The following is a 26,536-nucleotide window of genomic DNA, read 5'->3' on the forward strand; positions in this document are numbered from 1 at the left end:
AGGGTCCATGTTTCCCAATAACACATCCGAGCAAGTCAGGTGATTTTATTAGCGCGGCGCTGCGGGGAGGTGAAAATGCACCAGATTTAATTTGTCTGAAGACGTTTTCTTGTGAGGATCGGATTTATCCAGACTGCGGGGGAACCAGAGACAGGAAGAAGGTCGCGTTTCTTCCTGCAGCACCCAAAGGGAAATAGGAGACATCTACCAGCTTTATTTTAATTTATTTATTTTTTTATTTTTTTTACTGCTGCTTCCAAACAGAGCAGATAATTGTTGTTATTAAAAAAAGAAGAAGAAAAAAAACACACTCGGTAATCGTCTTCTATACAAAGTAATGCTGCCAACCAGTGCTGCTGTGCTGCTTGTTGGACATAAACCGATATGTGTTTGAACTTTGCTCGGCCTGAAACAAATCTCCCCATCATTTGCATCGCGATAGTTCAACCCGGGCCGTGTTTCTCCCATGTTATGCCTCACTTCACCAAGACAACGGCCGCAAAAAGGCCGCGAAGCATTTCTGTCTCTGCAGAGAGCGTGCCGCTGATGCTGACATGCGCCCCTGCACTTTGTGCGCCTCGGTGTGTGTGTGTGTGTGTGTGTGTGTGTGTGTGTGTGTGTGTGTGTGTGTGTGTGTGTGTGTGTGTGTGTGTGTGTGTGTGTGTGTGTGTGTGTGTGTTTTTGAGAGCGATGTTCATGCGGCCTGATCTGTTTGGCCTCTTTGTTTACGGAGCCGGGCCCTTCCTGCCCTCTGATGTGCGCGCTCGGGGCCATGAATGGCGCTTTGTCCGGGGACACACACCCACCCGGTCCTCATGATTTGAATGCTGAGTCCGTCGGATTCAGGAGAAACTGATATAATTTCAGCGTCCAGTGGGAAACAGACTCCCTTCATGTGACTTCATCCAGACTGAAGAGGGTTTTTTTTTAAAGTCCTGTTAAGTTTTTCTCTCTCTCTCTCTCTCTCTCTCTCTCTCTCTCTCTCTCTCTCTCTCTCTCTCTCTTTTTTTTTTTTTTTTTTACTTTAACTTGTGCATTAAATGTGTAAAAGTTTTAACCAGGGCCAGCCCAAGGTATAAGCAAACTAAGCTACTCTTTAGTCAAACACTTTGGATACGTAAATGTTACATTTTTTTGTTTTTTTTGTGTGTGTTTGCCAAAATAACTTGAAGCTATTTCAAATTTATATTATGTTAGTTCTAATCATAGAAAAATATGTTGACAGTTTCATAATTACAGTGGCGTGCCACGAGGTTTCAGTCGGGGCCCGCAGTATAGACGTCAGCTGTGCCTGAACAATACACAAGTTGGGCAGGACAATGCAAAAACTACGCACCACACCAAGCAACAGGCATCCAATAATATGCAAATAAATAAAAAAACAAGTAAAGCAACAATGCACCCCAACAATGCATATATGACGCAATATATCAAAGTATATTGTAACAAAATAAACAGGGCACATTGCACATAACTGAACACCAGCAACTTAGCTAAACTTTTCTGTGTTCATCAGTTAGGCTCAGCATCAATCCAAACTGCTCAAATAGCTCATGTGAACAATTACAGGAAAAATATTCAGTGATTGTTAGCATAATGATGCTAACAATCACAATTTATTGTCGCTATTAAATCATTTCTGCTGCTTGTGTCTGTGTTGGAGTCGACTTAGACCACAGCCACACTCCACACATTTGGAATCTACTCCACTCTACTCCTTTTTCTAACACACTTTTTCCTTCCACTCAACTTTCTTTCAGCACTCTGAATAACCAGTGTTTGTTGTTGTTTGTTTTTTTTAGCAGTGACCTTTTGTGGAATGTAATAAGTCAATATAAAATGAGCTTCACTTTTTGAGCTGAATTACTAAAATAAATTAAAAAAATTTACAGATATTTTAATTTGTCCAGATGTTCTGATGTGTGTTAGATTTAAATACTCTTTGAGTCCGAATATTTTCTGTCAGGGAGACAAATTTAAACGATCTTCAAAGAAAAAAAAGGAAACTCTTTGTCTTTGCTTTACAGTCCTCCCAGGGTCGCAGCTATCCCTGTGGCATTTTTGGACAATACATTGTCCTTCCACTCAACTTTCCAAAAGTATTCTCAAACGCGACACTCTGTGAGCAGCCTGCTTCTCTTGTCACCTCTTTTTTGCTCTATATTTCCGTGACTTTAAATTTTCTGAGGACATGTGCGCAATTAATCTTTGTATCAGTTTTATTTCTTCATTTTTTACAATTAAATGGCTGAAATACAGTTTTCCAATGACATTCCAGTTCATTGCCATAGTGTTAAGTTGGTTGAAGGTCTCAACTGGATGTGGAGAGAAACCCAGGTCAGAACCTTGGACCGGTTCTGGCATCGACGTCATCACCAGAGAAATTAATCCTCAGCCTCCAGCTCTCCTGCGTCCAGATTTATTTTTTTGTGTGTGTGTGTGGATGTTTCGGGGTGGGCGTGGTTTGTGGCGAGGTTAGGGTAGCGTGGGGGTGGGGGGGTGAGCTACGTCACTGATGGTTATAAAGACTGCAGCTGTGGCGACGGGCTCGCGCTGCTGAGACAAGCGGAGCACAGAAGACCGGCAGGCGCGCGCTCACACTCACGCTCTCCCCCCAAACAAAGAAGCAGCACGCGAGGCGGCAGAGCATCCCACCCTTTCGGCCCACTTGCAGAAGCGTTCCCCCCCGAACTCCCCTCCCCACCCCGCTCATCCCTCCAAGGCAAGAACCGGTCCGAACCGAAGACTCTCCCCCCCACACACACACACACACACACACCCCCACCCGGCCCCGACCATGACGACCAACGGCTCCGCTAACGGAACCAGCGACATGCTGCAGATCCAGTTCGGCCTCATCAACTGCGGGAACAAATACCTGACCGCGGAGACGTTCGGCTTCAAAATTAACGCGTCGGCCACCAGCATGAAGAAGAAGCAGATCTGGACCCTGGAGCAGAGCGGGGACGACTCCAGCGCCAACGTCTTCTTCCTCAAGTCGCATCTGGGCCGGTACATCGCCGCGGACAAGGACGGCAACGTCACCGGAGACAGCGAGGCCGCCGGTCCAGAGTGCCGCTTCATCATCACCGCCCACGACGACGGCCGCTGGTCCCTGCAGTCCGAGCAGTACGGCCGGTACCTGGGCGGCACCGAGGACCGGATCATCTGCTTCGCGCAGACCGTGTCCGTGGCGGAGAAATGGAGCGTGCACATCGCCATGCACCCGCAGGTGAACATCTTCAGCGTGACGCGCAAGCGCTACGCGCACCTGAGCGACAAGGTGGACGAGATCGCCATCGACCGGGACGTGCCGTGGGGGGTGGACTCCATGATCACGCTGGTGTTCCGCGAGCAGCGGTACCACCTGCAGACCTCCGACAACCGCTTCCTGAGGAACGACGGAGCGCTGGTGGCCACCACGGACAAGACCACGGGCTACACGCTGGAGTTCCGCTCCGGGAAGGTGGCCTTCAGGGACTGCAGCGGCAAGTACCTGGCGCCCTCCGGGCCGTCCGGCACCATGAAGTCCGGCAAGAGCGCGCGGGTGGGCAAGGACGAGCTGTTCGTGCTGGAGCAGAGCCACCCGCAGGTCGTGCTCACCGCCGGGAACGAGAGGAACGTCTCCACCAGGCAAGGTGGGTGTGGTGGTCCAAGCAGGCCCCGGACCAGGTCTCCCGGGTCGGTGTGTGAGTGAGGGCGTGAGTGTGTTGGCAGAGGAAGTGTTAACGTGATGGAATGTGAGCCTGCATCCCCATCCCATCCCATCCCAACCCCCCCACTCCCACTCACTCCCATCCTTTACTGCACATCCTAAATGATCCTTACAGGACACGGTCCAGACACACACATGCACACACAACAGTGGCCCGTGTGTATTTACACCCCAAACAATGGCCTGCTTGGCCTGAGCCCGACGTCTCATGCGAGTCTTGGTGTGGCAACAAGCACAACAGATGCCAATTGTATTATTTATTGATTAAAACCCTTAAAATGTGTTTGAAATGATCTGATCTGGTTTCTCTCTGAAGATGAAAGTGCAGGAACAATGGTGGACAAACAAACTGGCATCATGTTGCTGTTGTTGTTGTTGCCAGTTGTGGTTCTGACTTTCTTTTGTTCCCATAAGGACGTTGGAACATTACAGATTAAATGTGCTGCAGCCAACTCTGATCAAATTCAGCCGTAAATCCAAAGGTAAATGTAGGTGATCTGCCAGCAGGATTCTGCTGCTCCCATAACCTTTCTGTCGTTTTAAGCTGCTGGGTGATGAAATGGTGGGAGTTCCCGGTTTTCAGGATCCTGCTTGTTCAGCATTTGGGCAGCCAGTCATCAAAAGTTTGGTGCATCTCTACTTTTATCCCGAGGTTAATGAGCTGATCTAAGATTAGAACACACAAAGCATCAAAAACCAAAGGCCTCCATGTTGTAGGCTGTGTTTTGAGAGCAACAATGATTGGGAATTCTTAGTTTTTATGCATTTGACTGACAAGTGAGAGGAAAATTGGCTCATTTTGGTCATGTGATGGGTTATCTGGTGGTCAACCCCAGAACACGTGTTTTGTATCAACATTGTCAAAGTGGATGGTGGTGCCAGTTCAACAAAATGGTATGTTTAGCAAGAACAAGTGTGAACACCAGCGTAATCTGGTTGTTTCCTCTGATTTCACGCCTGACTCAGGATTATTAAACACCAATGTTTAAAGTACACGGAGCTGGTGGATGCACTGGACTGAAAATCCTGGGGATTCTCAGATTTGGGGATTCAGATTACAATATTTGATCTGCTGCTCACAGAAAACAATGGACTTGAAAGTACCTGTAGCACTCGAGGTTAACGAAGGATATCATTAATATCCTTGATTTAGACAACAATTGCCTCAACAGCCCAAAATGGGCTGATGTTTTTGGATCTGTGCTAGTGCACAGAAGAACGGTTAGGACTTAGGATGTTATGGTCCAAGGAAAACACGGGGGAGGGGGGACGGAAGAACACGTGTTTTTTTTTTTTTGTTTTAAACCTGCTCAGGTCTAATTAAATGCATCTGGCAGCGCCCACACTCCAGATAACTCCGTCAGATCTCCAGACCTTTAAATACTTTGGTTCTGCCTTGCTTTCAGATCAGATGTGGTTTTGTGTCTGGGCTGTTTCAGCTGTTTAACTTGGCAGAGATGCAAAATTGTTCCCCCACTTTCTTGCTTCCTCTTCCCTTGCTTTTCCCCGCCGCCCCCCCATTTTGACATGCGAACCTCCTTTTCGAACATCTTTTCCATTGTGGCCTCCTCTCCTCCCCCAACTCCTCCCTGCTCCTTCACACCGGATGGTTGTCTCCATTTGGCATTGTCCCAGTCCCTCATGGGGAGTTGTTGATGCTGTTTGGAAGCTCTGTGGTTGAATACCCATAACTATTGAGGTGCTTTAACTATTGAGGTGTTCTAAATCAGTAAAATATAAGATTAAGGCCATGAAATGTCTCATAAAGAATCAGTGGAACAGAAGGGATACAGAGGAATTGCCTGAAAGCAGTTGCTTGTGACTGAATTGTACTGAGTGACAGGAATGTGTGACTGATCTCCAGATCTCAATATGGCGTTTGGTCGGAGGAGCTCACTGGGAATGCCATGTGGTTTTAGTGGCTTTGCCCATTTTTCTTTTTTTCTTTTTCTTGAAACCGTGATCTGATGGATCACTTTTAATTTCCTGTTGCCAAGTCTCAATCACCCTAGGGAGTGGTTGTCTTTCTTTGTTTACTTCTCTGGTATATTTATCAGCTTTTGTTTCCTCCGGCAGCTGCAGATCTTTCTGACATGGTTTGCTTTCTCGAGCACAAAATGGAGGCTGGCTGTCGGAAGAAAGGGGTTGTACTAAAAGGTTCCCACTCTTGGATCGTCAGAGCTCTGTGGGTACACGCGGATTCTGTTTCGCAACAAATCTGACTCTGATTGCAGCATGTCACCAAGACCCCATAACCTAAACCTCTCATCCTCTGAAACGGCTACAGAGCTGAACGAGGGCATTGGTTTCCCTTCAGACATCCCATGGTTCCCTGTTCGACTTAACCTAGAAGTGACAGTATAGTACAAAACTGTTGTACTCCCACGTTTATAATGGTCTAAATCAATTTGATATATTGAAATTAGCTGTGTAAGCTCATTGGTTAAGGTGGATTGTTTAAAACCAAGATGGATGCCCTCAGGCGGAAACTTTTGGAGAACACATTTCTTAAAGATATGTTAGCTTTTAGTTTAAAAAAAAAATCTTGTTTGGTACAAGGATTGGTACCACTGCTGCCGATGCACACAGCCCACTAGAACCTAAGACAACACTTTTTCTTTTTCCATAACTTTTTACAAAGTTGGAGAATCCATTTAACAATTACTCTTTGATTAGTCTCTCTAGATTTTCAAAGTGTCTAAATCATTGATTTTGATATATTTTGGCTCATTATCTTGAGAAAACACCTTTTGCATTTGTCAAACATTCCAGGTTTTCTACCGTACTCGACAATGGGAACGAGTTGCTTTTCCAGGCATTCCTTCTTTTAATGCCAAACGCTAAGTTTAACCTTAGTTGTGTCTGACCAAAGCACAAAGCAAAAGTTCTAGTGATTCAGTCATTTTTGACTGAAACACTAAAGTGTTGAATTCATGAACACATCTGACAATTCCACGTGAATTTGTAAAAGCAAACTTCATTCACACCTTGTTTTTGGCTAACGTGAGCTAGCGCTACATGCAGCTAGCGCTGTCATTTCTCACTCTTTGCGAATTCAAATTTGACATTGCAGGAGACATTTCAAATGTCATTTTTACTTACTTTATTTTTGGCTTGCTAAATATAAAAAATATACTCTTTGGCTAGGCTAATGTTAGCATGTCGCTTTGTTTGTACAGTATGGATAAAAAGATGAATGTAGTCGAATATGATGTGCTTCCTCATTTTTATTTCTGCATGTCTTGTTTTAAAAGTTTTTTGTCTTATGGAGAAAAGACTTATGGTCTTAAAAAATGTCAGTTTTCTATTGGTTGCCTGAAGCCTTCTTCCTTGTGGGTAATTAACAGTCAACCTGTGTAGATTTTTACTTATTGCAAAAGGGGACCCGAGTCCTTACAGAAACTCTGTACTTTCCCCTCCAACAACTGGACGGCTGGGATGAGGATTAAATGCTGAGTGGAATTAAACTGGCTCCAGATGTTCAGCAAACACGCCGCAGCTCACAGTCGAACTCTGCAGCGGCTGTTTGCCTGGCAGACCTGAGCCAAGATGGCGGTCGAACTCCGCTGGCTTTCATTAGCGGTGGGAGGTTTTAGACATGAGGCCAGCTCAAGTGGGTCAATCCAAAATCTGTTTCTGTCCAGTCAAGAGTACAGATTTTACTTTCACTAAGCTTTAAACGAGTAAAGATGGAAAATCTTCCTAAAATATCCTTCCATTAGCTTTAGGTTTAGCTTTTTTCCTCTCCGAAAATTATCACTTAAAGTTGGATTAAAGTGTTTATCTCATAATTTACAGTAACTAATTTGTTCACAGAATTATCTTGTGCAACTGAATTGTGAAATGGTCCATTTTAATTGAGACCATTTTCCCTTCCTTTGGGCTTTTTTACAAAAAGTGATGACCCAGTTTCCCCCATGTTTAATCAAAACCAGCATAATAGTGAAGTTATTCTACAGTCATTTCACCTGTAGAATAACTTTCTCACAATATGCAAACTCGATATGTACTAAGAAATTTCTTTGGATTTTAATCTCCAGATTTATTCTGGACTACTGAAACAGAAACGTTGCTGTACTACTTTTCAGCCTTCCTGTTTTCTGAAGTCTTGATTTCTCTCGCTTCCTGGCAGCCTGTAGTAGATTTGCCTTTACATGTCTTTAGAAAATGATTCTTTTTAAAATGGCTTTTTACATCCGTGGTTCATTTGATTTTGAACTTTTCATTGCCAACCGGTGAGTATCTCAGGGCTGATAAAGCTAATGCTAGCTAGTTTTAGTCACTCCCCAAACATGGCTACATTTTGGTAAAAAATGTAGCTAATGTGATAATTCTGCTACACACTCAGACCTATTATCACTGTTTCAGCCTGAGGCTATAAATTTAGCCAGAAAGTTCATGTTCATTTCCCAGATGCATTGACTAAAGAGTCACAATGTGTCACTTACAGAAACTTATCATTTTCTTTTTTAATTAGACAAATGTTATGCAGGCGTTACAGCAGTCCCATTGTTTATCGTCCAATTTGAGCTCATGGCTTTCAAAGCCGCCAATAAACAGACTCTATGCTGTTGCCTGTTTCCGGTTCATAACATCCACTTTTCTCATCAGCGGTCACAAATTCCCAGAGAGACAGTTTAACGACCCTCATGTGGTCCGGGCCACAATTATCAGTCAGTTAGCCTGGAGCTCAGAGGCTCTTAGAGTGGCTCCGTTATGCGCCTTACTCCTGCTAGCAGAGGCCTAAATGGATGAAAACCCATCACATCCGGCCGGCTTCTGGTGCGACCACCGACTGTTCTTTTGTAAATATGGGTTATATTTATTTTGATTATGCATTTTGGTGTGGATGTGTTGATTGCTTTCCAGTGTTGAAGTTTTTGTTTTCCAGCCGCCTCATGTGACCAACCACCAGTTGAACTGTAAAACTGATTTGAAATAGTTTGTAATGAAGAAAAGAGGCCACGGTTCTACTAAATGAAATGAAGCCAAAAAATGCTGAAAACATCAAGCGGCTTAAAGATGATCTAGAATGAGAAAATATAGCTTTTCTGTAACTGTAAACCAGCTTATTTATGATAATAGGTGAGATTTTACGGCAAGTTGACATCAGATTCTCTTGATACAACTTTGGTGTGAGTAAAACCATAAATTTACAACAAATGTTTACAAGTTATCCAGTTGCTTTTCTGTTTTACAAAAAAAAGCAGTAACTTTATTTTTTTTTTTACCGCAACTGTTGCAGTAATACTTTTATAGATGTTACTTTCACAGTTTACAGAAAAGGTAAACTATTACATTACTGTAATGGTAACACATCTTTAAGTATTTGTTACATTTTTGACACTCAGTATCCAGAGATTTGGGAATACAATCACCCATATAATATTTGAGACTGCTCCTCCTAAATGGGAAAAAAAAGACTAAAGCTGGCTATTTTTGTAGTTCAAACATCAAACATACCTTGGTATGCATTAATAAACACAGCAAAAACAGTTTTGACTCCACCACCACCACCACCGTCTTCATGATTTACAGTCTTACTGCAGCCAATCAGTGCCAAGGAATGAAAAGGGCACACCTGGATTAGCTGCTTTACTAATGCTAGCTAATAGCATGCTACGAAGCAATTAGCCTAGCTATTTTTGCTTCTTAATTTGATTGTACTAAAATAGCAAATAGTTTGGAGTTGGCGTCCACATTCACTGTAATTAATTTTTTTATATATAAAATTTGAATAAACAGCAGGAGAACTTGGCCTTGGCTTTTGATGGGATTTTTATTGAAGGCATTTTTTAGCTTTTCCGCTCCATTTTATGGAGAAATACAGTTAATTTAACAAGCTAATAGGAGCTAGCTAGCTACTACGGCAGTTACGGTAGCATATTAATTGCTGTATTAAGTTTGCCAACTGAGGCTTTAAAGTGGCATAGTTTAAAAAAAATTTTTTTTAAAAACTTCAGCCAAAATGAAAAGCCAAAACATCAAATAATCCTGATATATATTTTTTAAACATAAAATACCTAAACGCTTTCCTTTGGTTAGACTACTAGCTTTTTCTTCTGGTAATCGCTAAGACTTGAGGAGCTCTTTAAATAAACAGCTCCATGCGGTGCTTGTGCAGGTTAAAGGCTGCAGACCGGAGCTGTTGCGTCTGGCCCTGAGTCAACCCTGACACCCTTTCTGCATCCTTCGCCTCCCGCTGACAGGAAATGAGACATGAGTCGCACATATTCGACCTTGTCTGCCGCTGCGATAATCTCCGCCGGCAGGGTGAAGGGCGATGATTTGTGTCCGTCGGCTGCGGCCAAGCTCTCGTCACGAACGGAGAGAAACTGATATGCTCTCCCTGTAAAGCCCAGCATTTTAAGTGAGTGGATATGCGATAATGTGTTTATGGAGACTCCGTATGTTTTTTAGTGTTGGATTCTCCGGGTGCGTTTCGGAGCATGCCAAGCCATCTTGGCTGCGTCAACCACAGAGGAGCCTCTTCTCCTCCTCCTCCCTGGCTGCTGCTTTATTATAGGTTGGACTTGTGCTGGGCTCCAGTGTGTCAGCCTGCTGAGGGTGTGTCTCCAGTCCAAACTTGAACACACACATCAATTCCTGCAAACGCCCTCGTGGGCGACGCAGTCACATCCCGGCCGCCATTGTTGTGGGACCTTTCTGAGAGCTGTTGTTGGCTGCCTGGCTCCTCGCTCTGTCTGTCCTGATCAGAATAAAGGCTGTTGATCCGGCTGAATGTTTGTGCTCCAGCTGGTCGCCTCCTTGAACAATAGAAGAGACGCACACACGCGCACGCACACACACACACACACACACACACACACACAGAGGCGCACAATGGCCCTTGATGCAATCGCGTGCGTTCGCAGCAGGCTTCTCGTGGAAGCGAGGACAAGGCCAAGATGGAGGGGTTGTTTATGCCTATACACTCGTGGTTGAGGATCTTTCTAACCCCACAGTCGCCGTTTTTGGCTAAGGAGGACGTTAAGTGTGTGGCTGATCCTCCCCTCACCCCACGTTTATCCCTGCGAGCTTCACAAACTGATCAGCAGAGCTAATTCTGTTTGGTAGCTTCAGGCTTCCTCTCTGTTTTGTCTCCATCAGGCTCATCTGTCCTCTAAAACGTATTTGTTCTGTCCTTCAGGGGTAACGTTTGCAAACGGCTTCAGTTCAAACACTGAACTGTTACGTCCTCCTCTGTATGTTTCCAGTGAAATTAGCTTTACTGAAAATATCCAGGCAAAATAGGAGATGAGACTTTCAAGGACATTATTCAAATGATGTTTGTTCAGTATTAAAGTATCGTCACGACATGCAAACGCCCTAGTTTGGCATTTCGTGTTTGATTTCCCTCGAGGTCAATGATACCAAGCTTTTGCACGTCTGTTGCAAAAGTCCTTCAATCTTTAAGCCTGGCCTCTCAAAAGCTTCTCAGACAGTAGCCATAAAGTAGTGACTCCGAGTTTATACTTGAGCAACAACTAAAGTTTTCTCAAGTTTCAGGCTTCTGGTGCAAATTTTTACTTTCCTTTTCTAATATAGCTGCAAATTTTTGACTGCGCAAAACATGTTGTCTTAAAGAAAGACTTTCGTTACTCGAAGGTCTTCTGCATGTTCCTGCATTAGCTGCATTTGAATTTGTTTTTGGGTTTCGTCAGAGAAAATCGCGGATCAAACTGAACTCCGGCTGAACGAAGGACTTCGTTTGCAACTGTCGATGTAAAGCATACAACTATAGCCGCAGCGAACGAGTAGCGGATTGACTAATCGTCAGAATAACCCGATTAAAAAAGCACAATGGCACTTTTAGATTTATGATTTAACTACTAACTACTTTAAAAAATAAGAAAATCTTTTATTGCCCAAGATGCTATAAGACAACATTCCTTTAGCTTCACCTGGTTCAAATGTACTAAAATACCACGATCTGTAAAATGTTTTATTTTTTAAACGGAAAATGTATTTCTATATTTTTATTGTTTGGGCTTAATTACTGCCTGTAATGTTTCGTTTTCTGCAGATAACCAATTTTTGGAGTCAAACTCCTCCAAAACAATTAATCGATTACTAATGTAGTTCTCAAAAATCGATTTCTCACGTTGAATCGTTTCATTCGACAAATTCACTGAAAACTTCGACGGCGTTGGAGGCTAGTAAAACGTTTAAAAGCGGGAGCAACCACCCAGCGACGCTTAAAGTCTGAAATGTCTGAGCCGTTTTGAGCCGCAGCTCTTCGTGTCTCTCTCTCTCGACTCGTCCAGCAGATGAACGACCTGCGGCGCCGTTTCTGCTCGAGTTCGCTGACCGATCGGCCAACGCGGCGAGGTTTTCACCATCCTCTGGCAGATAAACTCAGATTTCGTCTTCTCTTGCATCGCTCTTCTTCCTCCTCCTCATCCTCGCCATGTGGTTTCCATTACAATCCGCTCCATTCTCTTCCCCAGTCGTCTGTGTTTGCGTTTCGTGTGCAGCCGTGCTCGAGTGTGTCCCAGCGCGTTTCTGCAGAAACTCAATCCAACGTTTTGTGAGGTTTCAGATTTGGGTTTTAAAGGGAGGGGGGACGAAAAGGAAAAAGCGGAGGAATGTGTGGAATAACACCCTCCCCGCTTTTTAATACTTTCACCGACATGAGCAGATGGAGGGATGATGTTGGGGGGGGGGACGTCATGTGTGAGGAGAGACGGACGGTGAAACCATGACTCCATTTGTCCTTTCTCAAACAGGTCTTTCTTTTCTCGGCACACATTTACACAGTGCCCAGTCACGGCCCCTGACGCCTCTGGCTATACGTCCAGCCACGCCGTGACCTCGGCCTGGACAATGGGCCGCATTGTCCGCGATGAAGTATCTGTGTGTGTTCATCCGGCGGCTCAGTCATATTTGTCCACCACTTTGCTGCTCTTAAAAGCCGGAGCGAGGATGGCGTGATGTTTAATGGCGTCTCTTGTTCTGGGCAGACAGTGGGGCTGATTGGCCGACTTTCTAAAGTGGTCGAAGCTCCTCGTCGACTAAGCTAAAGCGTTTGGCCTCGGCGAGGCGGGGAGGGTTTGTATTCGGGACTCTGAGATATTTCTGGAACAATTTCCCACTTGCAGGCTTCGGTTCACAGCTGCGACTTAAGATGGTGACGCAAAGTTAAATGGATTTTTCTGGAAACGACGAACTCAAATATTCTCTGAGTGTTTGTGATAAAAGCGACACTAGAGAACTCTTTTCTACTAGACATTAATCGGATCGTTTATCATTTATCGTGATAAAAGTATTAAGAATTTGATTTAATGTTCTCTTGATAAATTCCAATTGATGATGTTGAATAAAAAAAACTTGAAACTGACAGTGGAAATAACTGATACTATTTTCTCCCATCTGTGCCTCCAGAGCATCAATAAATGTCTGTAAATTTGAAAATATGATTTAACGCAGTTAAAGTGCAGCTCAGTGATGTATATGAAGGTTTTTCAAGAGTTTTTGTGGCGCTTTGAAGTTGTACAAAAACAGATGGGATTTTTTTTTTTTTAAACATTAACCAATTCATATTTCTCTGTTTAGATTACTTGATGGTCCAGCTTGTGGCGCAAGATTTGACTAAATTAAATCATTTTGATTAAATAAAGGGATATTTGTCCAGTTCAACACGTTGACGTGTTTCAAATGTACCAGAATCAAGTTGGACTCTTATTTTGAAGTAAGAAACAAAGTAGTTCTTGATGTCAGACTATTTAATAATAAAGAACATTATAAGGACTTGAATGAGATGTATGATTATTTAGGATAAATTATAACATTTTGCGTCAGAGTTGGCTCTGGGTGCTGAAGTTGGCGTCTGCCCTGAAGCTTTCTGTTGCCACTAACAGAGCAATTATTGTTTTTTTGGGAAATCTGGACTGCGTTTAAACCTCTGTAGTTACAAATCTAAGTGACGGATCAAATGGAGGCGGTTTGCTCCACGTGAAACGGGGAATTGGAACCAGCTCAACTTGTTCTGTTTGGATGAACTGATTACTGAAAATAAAGAGAGGAGTGATTTTATGTGCCAATTCAGCAATACTACAAAAACTACCTGGACTATGTTAAATGTTACAAAGCCTGAAAGTGCATGTAGCTATGTCCGTAATAGATTTGGTTAGATTTGGTTACAAAATAAACTAAAACTTCCTTTTTTTTCCCCCATTGTCATCAAATCCACAACTAGAAGTGCCATTTTTAATAAAACCTTGTTGCTGAGAAGGAAATGTTACGTTTGATTTCTTTCCAGTCGCCTTGGTGTCGCGTTCTCATCAAAGCGTCTTTCAGAGTTGACTGATGTTTTGTGACGTGTTGTAGTTCCTGATCGTTACCAGGAAGTAACTTTTTAAAATGGATTTGATCAGTTTCTGGATGAGTTGACGGCACAGTGACAATACTTTGGGATTTTCATTATAGTTTAGGTTTTCATCTAATTCAGTTCATTTGAATAACCTTTTAGAGTGTTTGCTAGTTTCTGTTAGCTATGAGTTTAAATATTGTTTTGTTTTAAAGTAATTTTGGTGGAGTTTTTTTTTTCCATACTTTGGATCACTTTTAGGTGCAGAACTCAAACAAGTTCAAGTATTGTATTGATTATGTATCCATTGATTGGGTCACTCAACAGAAGATGCAAAAAAAAAAAAGTATTCAGTTATTATCGAATAGCCAGCTGATTCTGGTGTTTTCTTCCAACGTTAGCCGTCACTACTTTGCGCCAGTGTGGTGTTCCGTAATTTGCCGACGGCTGACGTAAAATCTTTCTTCACATCGGATCGATTCATAAACATGAAAACGGAGGGCATCATGTCTACCTTCGATATGTTTTGGTTTTATAAACGCACAATATAGTTACAGTTTCTTTTCAGTTTCAGCTAAAACGTTTTCTTAATTTCATATCATTTCATTAATTTTAGGAAACTGTAATAATCAGAAACCTTTTTTTTTTCTGCTGACATGGTGTTAAAGTTGCCCCTCGGTGTGGAGCGGTCACCTCATTACGGTGCGACCTCTGTCTGCCGCTCGCCGTCCGTCCTGACTGCTCATCCTTTGAAGGTTTGACAGATGTGGCCGTGTGTGCAGCTGCGTGAAACCCCTCTAATCTCAGCCGTCTGATGTTGCTCATTTAGTCCCTCTGATCCTGACCACAGGGTGTGTGTGTGTGTGTGTGTGTGTGTGTGTGTGTGTGTGTGTGTGTGTGTGTGTGTGTGTGTGTGTGTGTCACCGGTCAGCCCAGCTGCCCGCCCCCTTCATGATGGATTCGTTAACCAACCCCCCACTTCTGCCTACTTCTTCTCTGCCCCTCCAGGCATGGACCTGTCGGCCAATCAGGACGAAGAAAGCGACCAGGAGGTGTTCCAGGTGGAGATCTGCCGTGAGAACAGGAAGTGCGCATTCCGGACCGCCGCTGGGAAGTACTGGACCCTCACCGCCAACGGAGGCCTGCAGTGCACCGCCTCCAGCAAGTAAGAGTCCGTCGGCAGAGCCGCACCTGTCCCCGTCTGTCAGGAAAGGAAATCTGTCCTGTTGGTGTAACAGGAGCTCCGGGTTCCTACAGGGGGAGGGGAGCTGTGAGTGGGAGGTTAAGAGTGGGTGACCTCCTGTCCTGTCAGTGGCATGAGTGGAAGATGAAGTGTGGGTGTGGGGTGGGGTGTGTTTTTCTTTTGTGTGCAGTAGTTCTTTCCGAGCAGGGAGCTGGCTGTTGACCTCTGACCCCCTCCCCCCGTCATAAAGTTTTCCAGAAACGAATCCCAGTGAGGCTCCTGACCCAGGATTAGGGATTCTTCACCCCGAGTTACGTAAAGTGGACCAGCGTCGCAACGTCAATCAAAAGTTATTGGAACCCGATTCAGCCCAAACGCTACGGTGGGTCTGGTTGCCGTGCGACCTCGGAGGCAGAGTTTGCTCTCAAACAGCAGAAAATCGGATTCCCCCCGTTACAAATGAAACTTTACTTGAAGCTTGGAGACGAGACGGGAGGCGGAGGGGGGGGTCACGGCTCCGAGTCCTCTGCAGGAACTTCCCCACATTCCTACAACAAATTCCTGAGATTTGGCTCAACTGAGTCCTCAGACGAGACCACAGGAATCTGATCTCTCACCAGGCCAGATGTGGACAAAACAACGCTAAATGCTATTTTTTTACTTGTGTATTTATTTATTTACGTTCTCTAAAATGTAGCAACGTTGGATATTTCTTTTGTCTCTTAATGTCTCCAAATTAAAAAGATTGAACTGATCTGATTAGTGTGTGATGGTAGCAAACTCGTGCGTCGTGCTGTAGCAGTAGATTAGCTGCTGTCGTTCAAATGCGACATTCGTCGACATCAAGGCTGTGAACTGAAAATGAATTCAGCTTTAGCTCCTCTTGTAAATGTTCTCCCTCTACTTCAGACCGTCCTGGTTTTCCTTCACTCCTCAAAGCAGCTCAGCACACAGTAGCCACCTTTTACTTGGCTGCTGTGTTTACGTGACTGTTTGTCCAAAATAAGGTAAATTAAGAATCCAAGCTGCTTGATGTCCAGAGTGAAGTCTTGGATGCCATGTTTTCCGTGACCATCTAGCAGAAAGTTCTCGAGCCCTTCGTGGTTCTGTCTGCTGGCGAGCCGCATGGAGATGCTGAGTCCATTTTCCCTGGACTCGGTACCAGCACACGCCACCGAACGTACCAAAACCTGCTTCGCGGAGTCGCTGCGCTCGGTTCGGTCAGAAAACTCCTTAAGGATCGCAGTCGAAGCAGAACATGCCTCCTCCAAATTCCAAACATCGAGTTTCACTTTATTTACTGAATAAACTTCTCAGTGACATTGAGGTACAAGTAAATGTTGTTTTCTAATGGCTCCGACTTGTTTTCATCAACGTTAACAGATTGCTCGGTCCTAGCTTGTTGCCAGTTCAGTCGAGGTCAAACGCCTGCTTGATTTAAAGAAACCCTGAACTCAGCTCCTTGTTTTTTGTTCATGTTACAGTATCAACAGTGAGTAATCTTTCTTTTTTTCTTTTTTCTTTTTTTTTTGTGTGCTTAATTTATCGCTCCTGGAAGTCATCCACGTTTGCCAAAGAGGAGAACAAAAAGATGTGCGAGACCCGACCGTCGGGGGGCCCCGTAAATGACAGCGTGGCGCGACTCGTCCGCTCCTGACGCTGAAACCTTCTGTCTGTTCCTCCGCAGGTCCACTAACTGCTACTTTGACATCGAGTGGCGTGGGAAGCGGCTGACTCTCCGCGCAGCCAACGGGAAGTACGTGGCGGCCAAGAAAAACGGCCAGCTCGCCGCCACCATGGACTCTGCAGGTCGGTGTTGATCTGCTGACGGGAGCGAACCGGATAACTGATTCACAGCCCGGCGCTGACACGATGAAGGGTTCAGAGGAGGAGGAGGAGGAGGAGGAGGAGGAGGAGTGATGAAATCATGTCTGGATGCTCCAGTTGTTTTGGTTCTTAAAGGGTTCAGCATTTCGGAGTAAACATTGCTGCTTGCTGCGTTTCCCAGAGCTCTAGTGTCCCAGTTCTCTGTCTTTAATTATGGATAATAGAAACGGCACTTTGCTGCGTCATTTTCTTCCTGTGCATAAAATACTTCATCTAAAACGCCTGTTTTTGTTTTTTTGCTTTGCACAGAGGGGGGTCACCCGCTTGTCAGAGTTCCACTTTAAGGTCGAGATGTGGTGCAGAAAAACCACAGAAATGCTAAAACATTATTTCTCTTCTGTTTTTTCCCTCCCTGGTGTTGAACAAACGGGATGATTTGCAGTTATTTGAGCAGATTCATATAATCCATGAATGTAAGCACTGAAATATAATTTGAAGAGGAAAAATAAAATTAGCTGATGATTAAACGCATGAATGCATTTCTAAAATGATCTTTATTTTTTAAGATGTTCTTATTCAAACGTGCTTTCCAAATAAAGCATTAGGATACAACATTTAATTTTTCAAATTGATGAGCAAGCATTAATTTGAAGTAGAGACTACACACTTTTGCATTAAAGCAGAAATCTGGCTACTTCACATGGTCTTTAGCTTCTCATATTGGCGACTAGCATGGCTAGCATTATTAAAAACGGCATCAGTGTACTTCCTGGAGACTGTACACCATTACCTTTACTCTCAGACTTGCCTAGAGGTGCCAATATTTCCAAATCCAGCACAGCTGGAGGTTAAACTCTCAAATGTAATGTCAAGTTTGACGTCTTGCTCTCTCTTGCTCTGTCGCAGCCTGAATAAACTGCAGGCAAAAGTCGACACGAGTTTGAGGATGAGCTCCTTTTCAAACGCTCAATTTGTCTTTGCTTTCAGAAAATGGTTGAGTTGACATCCACTCAAAAAAGTTTAGTTGTTGGAGCCATGACAGGTTGACTGACTGAGGAAGAGGATCCGGATTTTTAAGTTTCTGACGGACTCTGCTACCAATTAGGTTTGAAGAAGCTAAAACTTGGTCTATGTGAAATTTTCAGCTGAAAGTTTCCCCAATTTCAATGAACCCTGGAAGTTTTTTTTTGTGTGTGTGTGTAACATTCAGAAAACCTTTAAACCTTTGACTGGTCAGAATGAACCGAACGAAAGGTTTCAGCGTTTTGCTCTCACTAGTTTTTTAAAATTGTAACTTGTTTCAGGATCTGGTAGCTGGACAGCTGCTCTGCTCCAGCTGCTCTTTGGCACTAAAAACAAAACAAAACAAAACTCGGCACTTGATTGTCTGGGATTTCAACCGTTGCAACTGCTTTTCCTGCTGCAAGCCATGCAGATCTGAAAAGTCTCAAATTAGACATCTTGTTCCAGCATTTGTTGATCACACCTTTTTTTTTTTTTTTCCTTCTTCTTGATGTTGGTGAAACGAAACGAAAGGCAGACCTGTTCTTTGTTTAGTCAGGATATCTAGATGTAGCAGAACAGTATCTCTGCTGCTGACCGTCTCTGTGCCGCCTGTCCTCCGTCTTCAGGGGAGTCCGAGGAGTTCATCATGAAGCTGATCAACCGTCCCATCATCGTCCTGCGCGGCGAACACGGCTTCATCGGCTGCAGGAAGGTGACCGGCACGCTGGACTCCAACCGCTCCTCCTATGACTACTTCACCCTGGAGTTCAGAGACGGCGCCTACAGCCTGCAGGGTGGGCGCCACCGTCGGGCGGGTGGGGGGCAAATCCGCAGACCCCATCTCGACGTTTCCTTTTAACTCGCCTTCTTCTCCGTCCTTCCCACAGATTCCACCGGAAAGTACTGGATGGTGGGGAACGAGCAGGCGGTCGTGAGCAGCAGCGACACTCCCGTCGACTTCCTGTTCGAGTTCTGCGACTACAACAAGCTGGCCGTCCGCCACGCCGGCGACGGGAAGTACCTCCGCGGTGACCACGCCGGCGTGCTGAAGGCCAACGCCGACGACCTGGAAACCGCCACGCTCTGGGAGTACTGAGGGGGACCAGAGCCCCCTGACCCGTCCACCACCTAAAACCCTACCTGTCCACCCCCTCCCTCCCTCACATATTAAGCCCCGCCCCCTTTTTGACTATATGTTGACAAACTGCACAGAGAGATCAGCAAGGATAGAAGGAAGGAGCCTCTCCTCTCTCCCTCCCTTTCCTTCCTTCCTCCCTCGGTTCTTTGTTGTTTTTTTTTTTATTTTATTTTTGTCAGCTCTGCCCTCCGGTGCCAACCCGTATCCGTCGCCATAGTTACCACAGGGTGCTGTGCACTTTTCCTGCTTCGATCCGTCTTTGTCGCGCCACTTCTCTCTCCCTCCGCGTTTCTGCCTGTGGCGTCTGAACTGGACCGATGGGTCCAGATTCAGTGTTTGTTTTTATGAGAGCTTGGCGTTCTTGACGACTGTAATATAACTAGAGTGGATCTGACGATGTAGACAATGTAACTCGATGGGACGAAGCCCCGCCCACCACCTCCTAGCCCCTCCTCCCCCCACCCCCCAACGCTCCTTTCATCTCAAGTGTATGATATTTAGATGTAGGCCCGTGTTGCTCTCTAGCTGTATTATCATCGGTCGGTGACGAGGCAGAAGTCGGAGATCTTAACAGAAACCTGGAGCCTCCGGAAGCCGTAGTCGGTGAAACGGTATAAAGGGTCAAAAGCCGGCGCAGATCAACACACGTTTCCGTACGTTTGCTGCACTCTTGCACAGTTGGATTCATTTCTTGCTCCAAGTCCAAGGCACAGACATTATCATGGCTAAAAGTGTACAGCGGATAGATGTAGTAAATGTAGTGAAACCATTAATAGATGCCTAGAAAGCTGCTTTTTTTATTATTATTGTTTTTCTCGATTTCCCTCGACCAAACGTACACCTGAGCCTTTACGCAGACCAAACTTTTGATACCGGGTAGACGGACCTAGCGTCAAGCTGTTTAAAACTGGAATCTGGTGCTAGCAACATGTTCAACATCTCAGCTCCACATCGGAGAACCTTTTTCAAATCCGTTTCTCGTTTTTTTTTTTCCTCTTGCTTCTCGGTTCCTACCGTCTGGGTTTGAAACGGACGTTTCATCTCGTAGTTTAGTCCCACAGAATCTCAATCTGCTGATTTTTTAAAAAATGTTTTGTTTTTTTAAATCCGCTTAGCTGGCCAATCACTGCAGTCTGACGAATCGATGCACGATTGTATCGGGTCCAACGTTTTTCTGATGTTCCGAGTGTTTTCATGAAAGGTTCTGGGGAAACGAAAGAAGAGAAGTTCCTCTCTGGGAAACTTTTGGCAAACTGGATGTTGGGAGGGTAAACGTGTGGTAATGACTGTGCCTTACTCTTGAGTTTTGATTTTTGGCAGTAGGATAATTAATTAATAAAAAGAAAATGAAAGTCCACACCTTTTTGCTTTGTAAAACTGGAACTTCCTTTTGTATTATTTTGTACAATTTTTCTGGGATATTGTGGAGTAATCTCTCTCTCTCTCTCTCTCTCTTGTGCCATTGGTTCACCTGAAATCCAGCAACCAATAAAAACTGGAATTTGGAACGCAAAGTGACTTTTTATTTTCTTTTTCTTGTCTCAATGTTCAGTCAGTGGCATATAAGCATAATTGTGCTGATGCAAACCAAAGCTGTTGATGTTGTGCATATTTGGCCTGCATGCAAACACTTTATGGCAGAAAATATAACCCTCCACATCCCTTAGAACACGTCGCCATAGTGATGCATGGTGGAGGCGGCAGCATGCTGTGGGAATGTTTTTCTTCCTTACGGGGGAGATGAATGTAAAATAATAATCAAAAAACCCTGGTGAGGCCTTGAGACTGGGGAATGGATTATATCAGGGGTCGGTGACCTTTAACCCTGAGAGCCACAGAAAAAAATACATGACTGAAATAAAATACATTTATTTAATTAAACTAATTTACTTTTGTTTTAAGGTTTCAGTTTTTATGAAAATAAATAAATTACATGGCTTAAAACCATTTCCACACTGTAAAAACACAAAACCTTACAAAGTATTTTTGGTCTAATTTTGGTTTTTGCTCCATTACTGCAAATGTTTTGGTGCATTTGAAATAAAACGATGGCTTACGTGTAGCTTTTTAGCAAAAAATATGAGCTTGTTTTAAGTGAATAGTTCCTTAATAAAATGACAAGTTCCAGTGGCAGATGGAAACTGTTTTACCTCGACTTGCACTTTGTTGTGTTGGTTGGTTTATTGGTTAGAAATCAAAGGGAGGTGATGTGGTGGAATCTAAATCAACTTGCATTTTTCACACTAAATGTCTGAATAAAAGGAGAAATCCCAGTTGTGTTTTAATTTAATTTTAAATGTTCAAACCAGATTAAGTTTTCAGCTGTGGAAACGGCAGAAGACATAAAGTCTTTTTAACCTTCAAAACATCCTAAACATATTATTTTTGATTTGTCTGCATACCTGTGCAAAAGCCGACCTCTTCTTCTTTTTTTTTCTTTTACTTTTGAACGAACTTTATGGCCACGATTTAGCTCCATACTGGCCTCCCTCCAGGTTCTGACCACAGCGGCTCATGTGTTGTCCCACTCGCACACATTTATGTGGGAGATCCACACACTTTTTTCCCTCCGTGTCTCCTGAATAGAGCCTTTGTGTTGAAACATTTATTCTGGAGCAGAGTGTGTGTGTGTGTGTGTGTGTGTGTGTGTGTTTTGTGTGTGTGTGTGTGTGTGTGTGTGTGTGTGTGTGTGTGTGTGTGAGAGAGAGAGAGAGGGGGGGGCGGCAGTGTGTCCCTCTGAAAGATCCGGGTGGTAACGTCGGGATGGAACCTCCAGAGCATTTCTCCCCAATCTGTTTCCCAGATCCCAGAGGACCAACAACCGACACGGCTGAAAACAAACACTCCTCCTCTAATCTCCCATCAATCCTCTCTCCCTCCCTCCATCCTTCATCTCGGCCTCCATTTTTTTTTCTTCTTTCTTTTTTCAGCTCCAAAGATGAGTCACAGAAAATATGACCCATTTCCCAGGAATGGCTGCAGCGGTCTGCGGCTAAAACGCCGACTATAGCTCAGCTCAGGAAGGCTGAAGGCAGAACGGCCGCCATCTCCTCTGCAGCCCGTCCCGGCTTCAGTGTTGCCATGGAGACGGCAGCTGCGAGCGGGCGCCCGAGATATGGGGCGCCTGGATCTCCAGGCTCGTATCAAGAAGAACAGAAGAAGAAGAGACGGGCGCGTTTGCCTTTCATCGTATCGACCACGTGGCTCCGCGGCGCTCTAATCGAATCTGCCTCCACATGTTTCCCCAGGCAGACAGTCGCAGGTCCGGCTCCGGGTCAGTGGGTCAGGCGCTAATCTCTTTAGGGGATGTGGGAGATGAATAGCAGGATAACTCACTAATGAAAATCAAACACTTTCTGCCATCTTTCACCTCTGGAGCATGCGTAGTGTTTCCCTGGGTGGCAGTGGGAGTTCATTTGAGATTTTTAGATATTAAAATCCGGGAAAAACAAAAACAAAAAGCGTTTAGTCGTTTTGGCACGAAAAGTTTGAATATATGCGATTTCGCTTCTTGGTAGCAAGAATAATTTATTGTATTAGTGGTTGTGTACACGGAGGCTCGCGAAAGTATTCACACCCCTTTAAGTTTTCTATGGTTTGTCACATTAAAAACCACAAAAATGAACATATTTCATTGGAATTTAATGTGAAAAATAAGTACAAAGTGGTATACAAGAAAATGATATTCAAAACATTTTTTACAGATGAAAAACTGAGAAGTGCGGTGTGTCTGTGAGCGCAAATCGATTGAATGCGGCCTAATCTCAGTGCAAATGATAAAATATGAAAACACTCAGGGAATATGAATACTTTCATGAGCTGCTTTTTAGTCCATATTTAATGCTGCACTTCCATGTCAAAAAGGCATTTTATTGTGACAGACACACCTATTAATCAGAGGGAGACGAGGCAGACGTGAGCAGCTGCTCTGTGTGCTCACAGCTGTAAAAGCGCCGCTCATTAAATTTACATCCCCTCATTTAAAGATACACACAAACAATAACAGACACAAACAGAGGCGGCGGGATGCGGGGCGGCCGGGACCCCCATGGGGGAAAAACACTGGCAGACACCAGCGGTCCCAGAGGAGGAAGCTTTCACACACACACACACACACACACACACACACACACACACACACACACACACACACACACACACACACACGTTCATCGACTCCAGAGGAGTCCAAAATGCGGCACACGGGCTGTTTGAGGCACCTCAGGGGAAGTTTGTGTGGCCCAACCAATGTGATGCAAAAAATAAATAAATAAAAAAAACACAAATTTAGTTTTCCACCTCGAGGTTTTGGAAGTTGATGCAGTTAAAAAATATAAACAAATTCAGGAGAGAATTTTTTCCTACTAAGGATAAAAAAAAGTACTCATCTTTTATTTTTTATTCGACATCATAGTAAGCAGGGCCAGTAACTGGAGCCCCCATTTAGAAAACTACTAAATAAAGCAGCAGAGATTTTGTTGCTAAAGAACAAGAGCACAAATATGAGAAAAACATCAACATTTAGGACAGTTTGCAGTTCTTTATACATAGATGTTATTCAAAAACTTGAGATTTTATGATGATTTAGAACTACAGAAATCACACCTCTTTATTTTACTTAAATGTTGCGTTTATGTTTGTGCAGTTAAAAGTGAGTGATGTAATCTTTTGTTTTAATCTAAATTTTGTGGCTCTCAATCACTTTTGACATTTTTAGACCAAAATGTCTGGACACCCCTGATCTACATCCGTCCTTGTGAGACATTTAACCTGCCGTCTCCGTCCCTCTTCAAAGTCCGAAACGGCTCAAAACGTCAGCCGGGCCCGCGTTGACCTTCAGGATTTGAAGGTCTCGCCTCGTTTGCTCGTGACCGCAGATCGCCGCTGCGGTCGCGGATCTGAATAGCAGGAAGTTTCTGGCCCTGAGCTGCTTTGTCCATCTCAGGTGTCGCAGAAGATATGCGGGTCGCGTCTGGTTCGTGTTTTCTCCCAGAACAAAAAGCTCTAATCTGGGCCATCGAAGAGCCATTGAGAGCTCCAGGTCCGGAGCCAGGGTTCGATGAAAAGCCTGTTTGTTTTGGCTGAGTGCTCTTTCAAAATGGAGGATGAAGGTTACTGTACTGGAAGCTCGACTTACACATTTCATTGTGGAGGCTGGATTTGGTGCCAGATTTGATCCTGAACTAAAGGTTAGCTGATGGCGGCGCAGAAAGAAACATCTTCTGGTGTAATTTATTATAATTTATATAATATCAGGTTTTGAAAGATAAACATCAAATCTAAAATGTTCTGATGGGAGTACAACAAATTGAGAGTGTTTATTTTTTTATGTTCAGATTCTTTAGGAAGTGTGAGTCTGACTAAATCATAAAGTCGATATTAAGGCATAAGACTGTGGCGCCATTTGCACATTTAACGATCAGGTTTCCCACTGTTGAGTCTTCAATAGGAAGATTAGCAGAGGACTGAGCACACGACCCTGAGGAACGCACCGTGACGGAGCTGGAGACGTTCTGATGAAGACGTTCAGAGTCAAGGAACGAGCAGCAGAGTTTGGTCCAAGCAGAAGTTTTTCTATTAGCTTTTGGGGAATGAATGCATAGCATCTATTAAAACTTACACGTTTTTACAAATGTAAATCTTTTGTCTGCCAAATAAAGATCCTAGCATAAAAAGATGCTAACAGAACGGAGAAACGTGTAATTTTTTGAATTGCAAAAGTGCTTCAGAGTTTAAAGTGACTTTTGTATTTTCAATCCCAAAAAAATGAACTCAAAATAAACCTAAAATATTCCTCTAGAATAGACAGCTAATGTGTTTTTAGCATAAATCTAATTTGTGCCGTAGAGATTGTTCCTCTGTCGACGCTCAAAAGCTGAACAATAAAGATTCTGGATAATCCAACTCCATCCTCTGTGTTTTCAGTCTTTATGGCAGTGGGTGTGAATGAGTGACGGCTGAAATTGGGGGAACTGTCCTTTATTTTTGCCTAATCGCATCAGCCGAGAAGGTCCTTTGTTGACTAAATGAACAAAGTCATTAGCTGATAATTCTCTTTAATTCTCTGCAACCGTAATCCAGGAGCCTCATCTGGGAAACCCCGCAGCATAATCAGAGGCTTAAAAACAGCAACAAAAAGGAACAGAGAAATTGCGGAATGAAGTTTAACAAACCAAAAACATACACAACTTTTAAAATAATATAAATTCAGAACAGTGACGATGGAATGAAACGAGCTGAATTTCTTCGCATTTAAAATAAATCCGAAAATGATTTTGATGAAGCAGCACGGCAGTGAATGAGCTGATGTTTGTGTATTTTAAATGTCTGAAAGTTTTAGCTTATACTTCTGTCTGCTCCTTTTCCTTCATGATTTCCTTCAGTTGCTACATGAGCGATTCGTACTTGAGGGAATCAAAAAAATAAATACATTTTATCCTGCAGAAGTGCAATCAGTTTCCATCAGAAGTCGCCTAATCAAATCCACGTTTTTATATTTTCTGGTCTAACTGCAAAACGCTAAGCAAGGCAGAAAACTAACATGAAACATGCATGAAACTATGAATGTCTATAGAAACACGATGGTGGCAGCATCATGCTTTGGGGAATCAATAAGAAGAGGTGCATGTTTTTATTTCTTTTTTATACTTTTTTTCCCCTCAATTTTTGATTTTTCAAAAATAAATTCCCCAAAAAGAAAGTTAGTTCAGTTACTGGAGAAAAGCAGGTTGAGGGTTTTCTTCCAAACAGCCGGATGATGACCTTCGTGGATGTTCGCAGGGTCAAAGGTCAGGGCCATGAGGTTACCGTATGACTTTTAAAGGGGAGAAAACCGATCAGAAACGCTGCAGCGCTCCTCTCTCTGCTCTTCTGGCGTCTGCTGTAAACGCAGCGCAGATCGCTGGAGTCCTTTTCACTTGGCTGCTGCTTAAAGACGAATAATCTCATTAAAATCTAATTCTGGCTCGCGCATAAATAAACCCAAAACGGCAGCAAAAAAAAAAAAAAGAAAGAACAAGAACCTCCTCCTCCTCCCGTTTCTCATGCAATCTGTGACTAACAGCATTTGGAGCCCAGGGCTGCAGCGGAGGTTCCTTTGTGTTTGCAGCAGCGGCAGCCTCCATGCTGGAACCGGAGGCGGCGTGCAGCCAAGTGATCGGTCACACACACACACACACACATACTCGGCTAAACAAAGGAGAACGCTCTGTGAGAAACGTCGCGATGCCAGCGCCGATGCTGTGATTGGAGGAGAGCGCCCCCCCTGGTCTGGTTTTCGTGACTCAGCCCGTTTTTTTTTTGTTAGTTTGTTTTTCACCTTTTTCTTCCCTCCTGTGTGAGACGACGGCGGAGGCGGAA

At 43.9% G+C, this 26,536-nt stretch overlaps 1 protein-coding gene across 1 annotated transcript; it reads left to right on the forward strand.

Annotated features, from left to right (window-relative positions):
* Positions 1–2,539: 2,539 nt before the first annotated feature.
* On the forward strand, positions 2,540–20,691 carry fscn1a (fascin actin-bundling protein 1a). The gene is made up of 5 exons (XM_008415659.2): positions 2,540–3,638; positions 15,033–15,189; positions 16,895–17,016; positions 18,666–18,833; positions 18,927–20,691. The coding sequence occupies exons 1-5, from the start codon at positions 2,798–2,800 to the stop codon at positions 19,133–19,135; spliced, it is 1,497 nt and encodes a 498-aa protein (XP_008413881.2). The 5' UTR covers positions 2,540–2,797; the 3' UTR covers positions 19,136–20,691.
* Positions 20,692–26,536: the final 5,845 nt, after the last annotated feature.

This window comes from Poecilia reticulata, chromosome 8, assembly GCF_904066995.2.
Source record: "Poecilia reticulata chromosome 8, P_reticulata-male-v2, whole genome shotgun sequence".
In the NCBI taxonomy this organism is placed as follows: domain Eukaryota; kingdom Metazoa; phylum Chordata; class Actinopteri; order Cyprinodontiformes; family Poeciliidae; genus Poecilia; species Poecilia reticulata.

Excerpts from the sequence above, each read along its gene's own strand:
- fscn1a (XM_008415659.2), top strand. The coding sequence starts at position 2,798 with ATGACGACCAACGGCTCCGCTAACGGAACCAGCGACATGCTGCAGATC. Across the intron at positions 3,639-15,032 it reads GAACGTCTCCACCAGGCAAG|GCATGGACCTGTCGGCCAAT; the intron begins GTGGGTGTGGTG and ends CTGCCCCTCCAG. Across the intron at positions 15,190-16,894 it reads CAGTGCACCGCCTCCAGCAA|GTCCACTAACTGCTACTTTG; the intron begins GTAAGAGTCCGT and ends GTTCCTCCGCAG.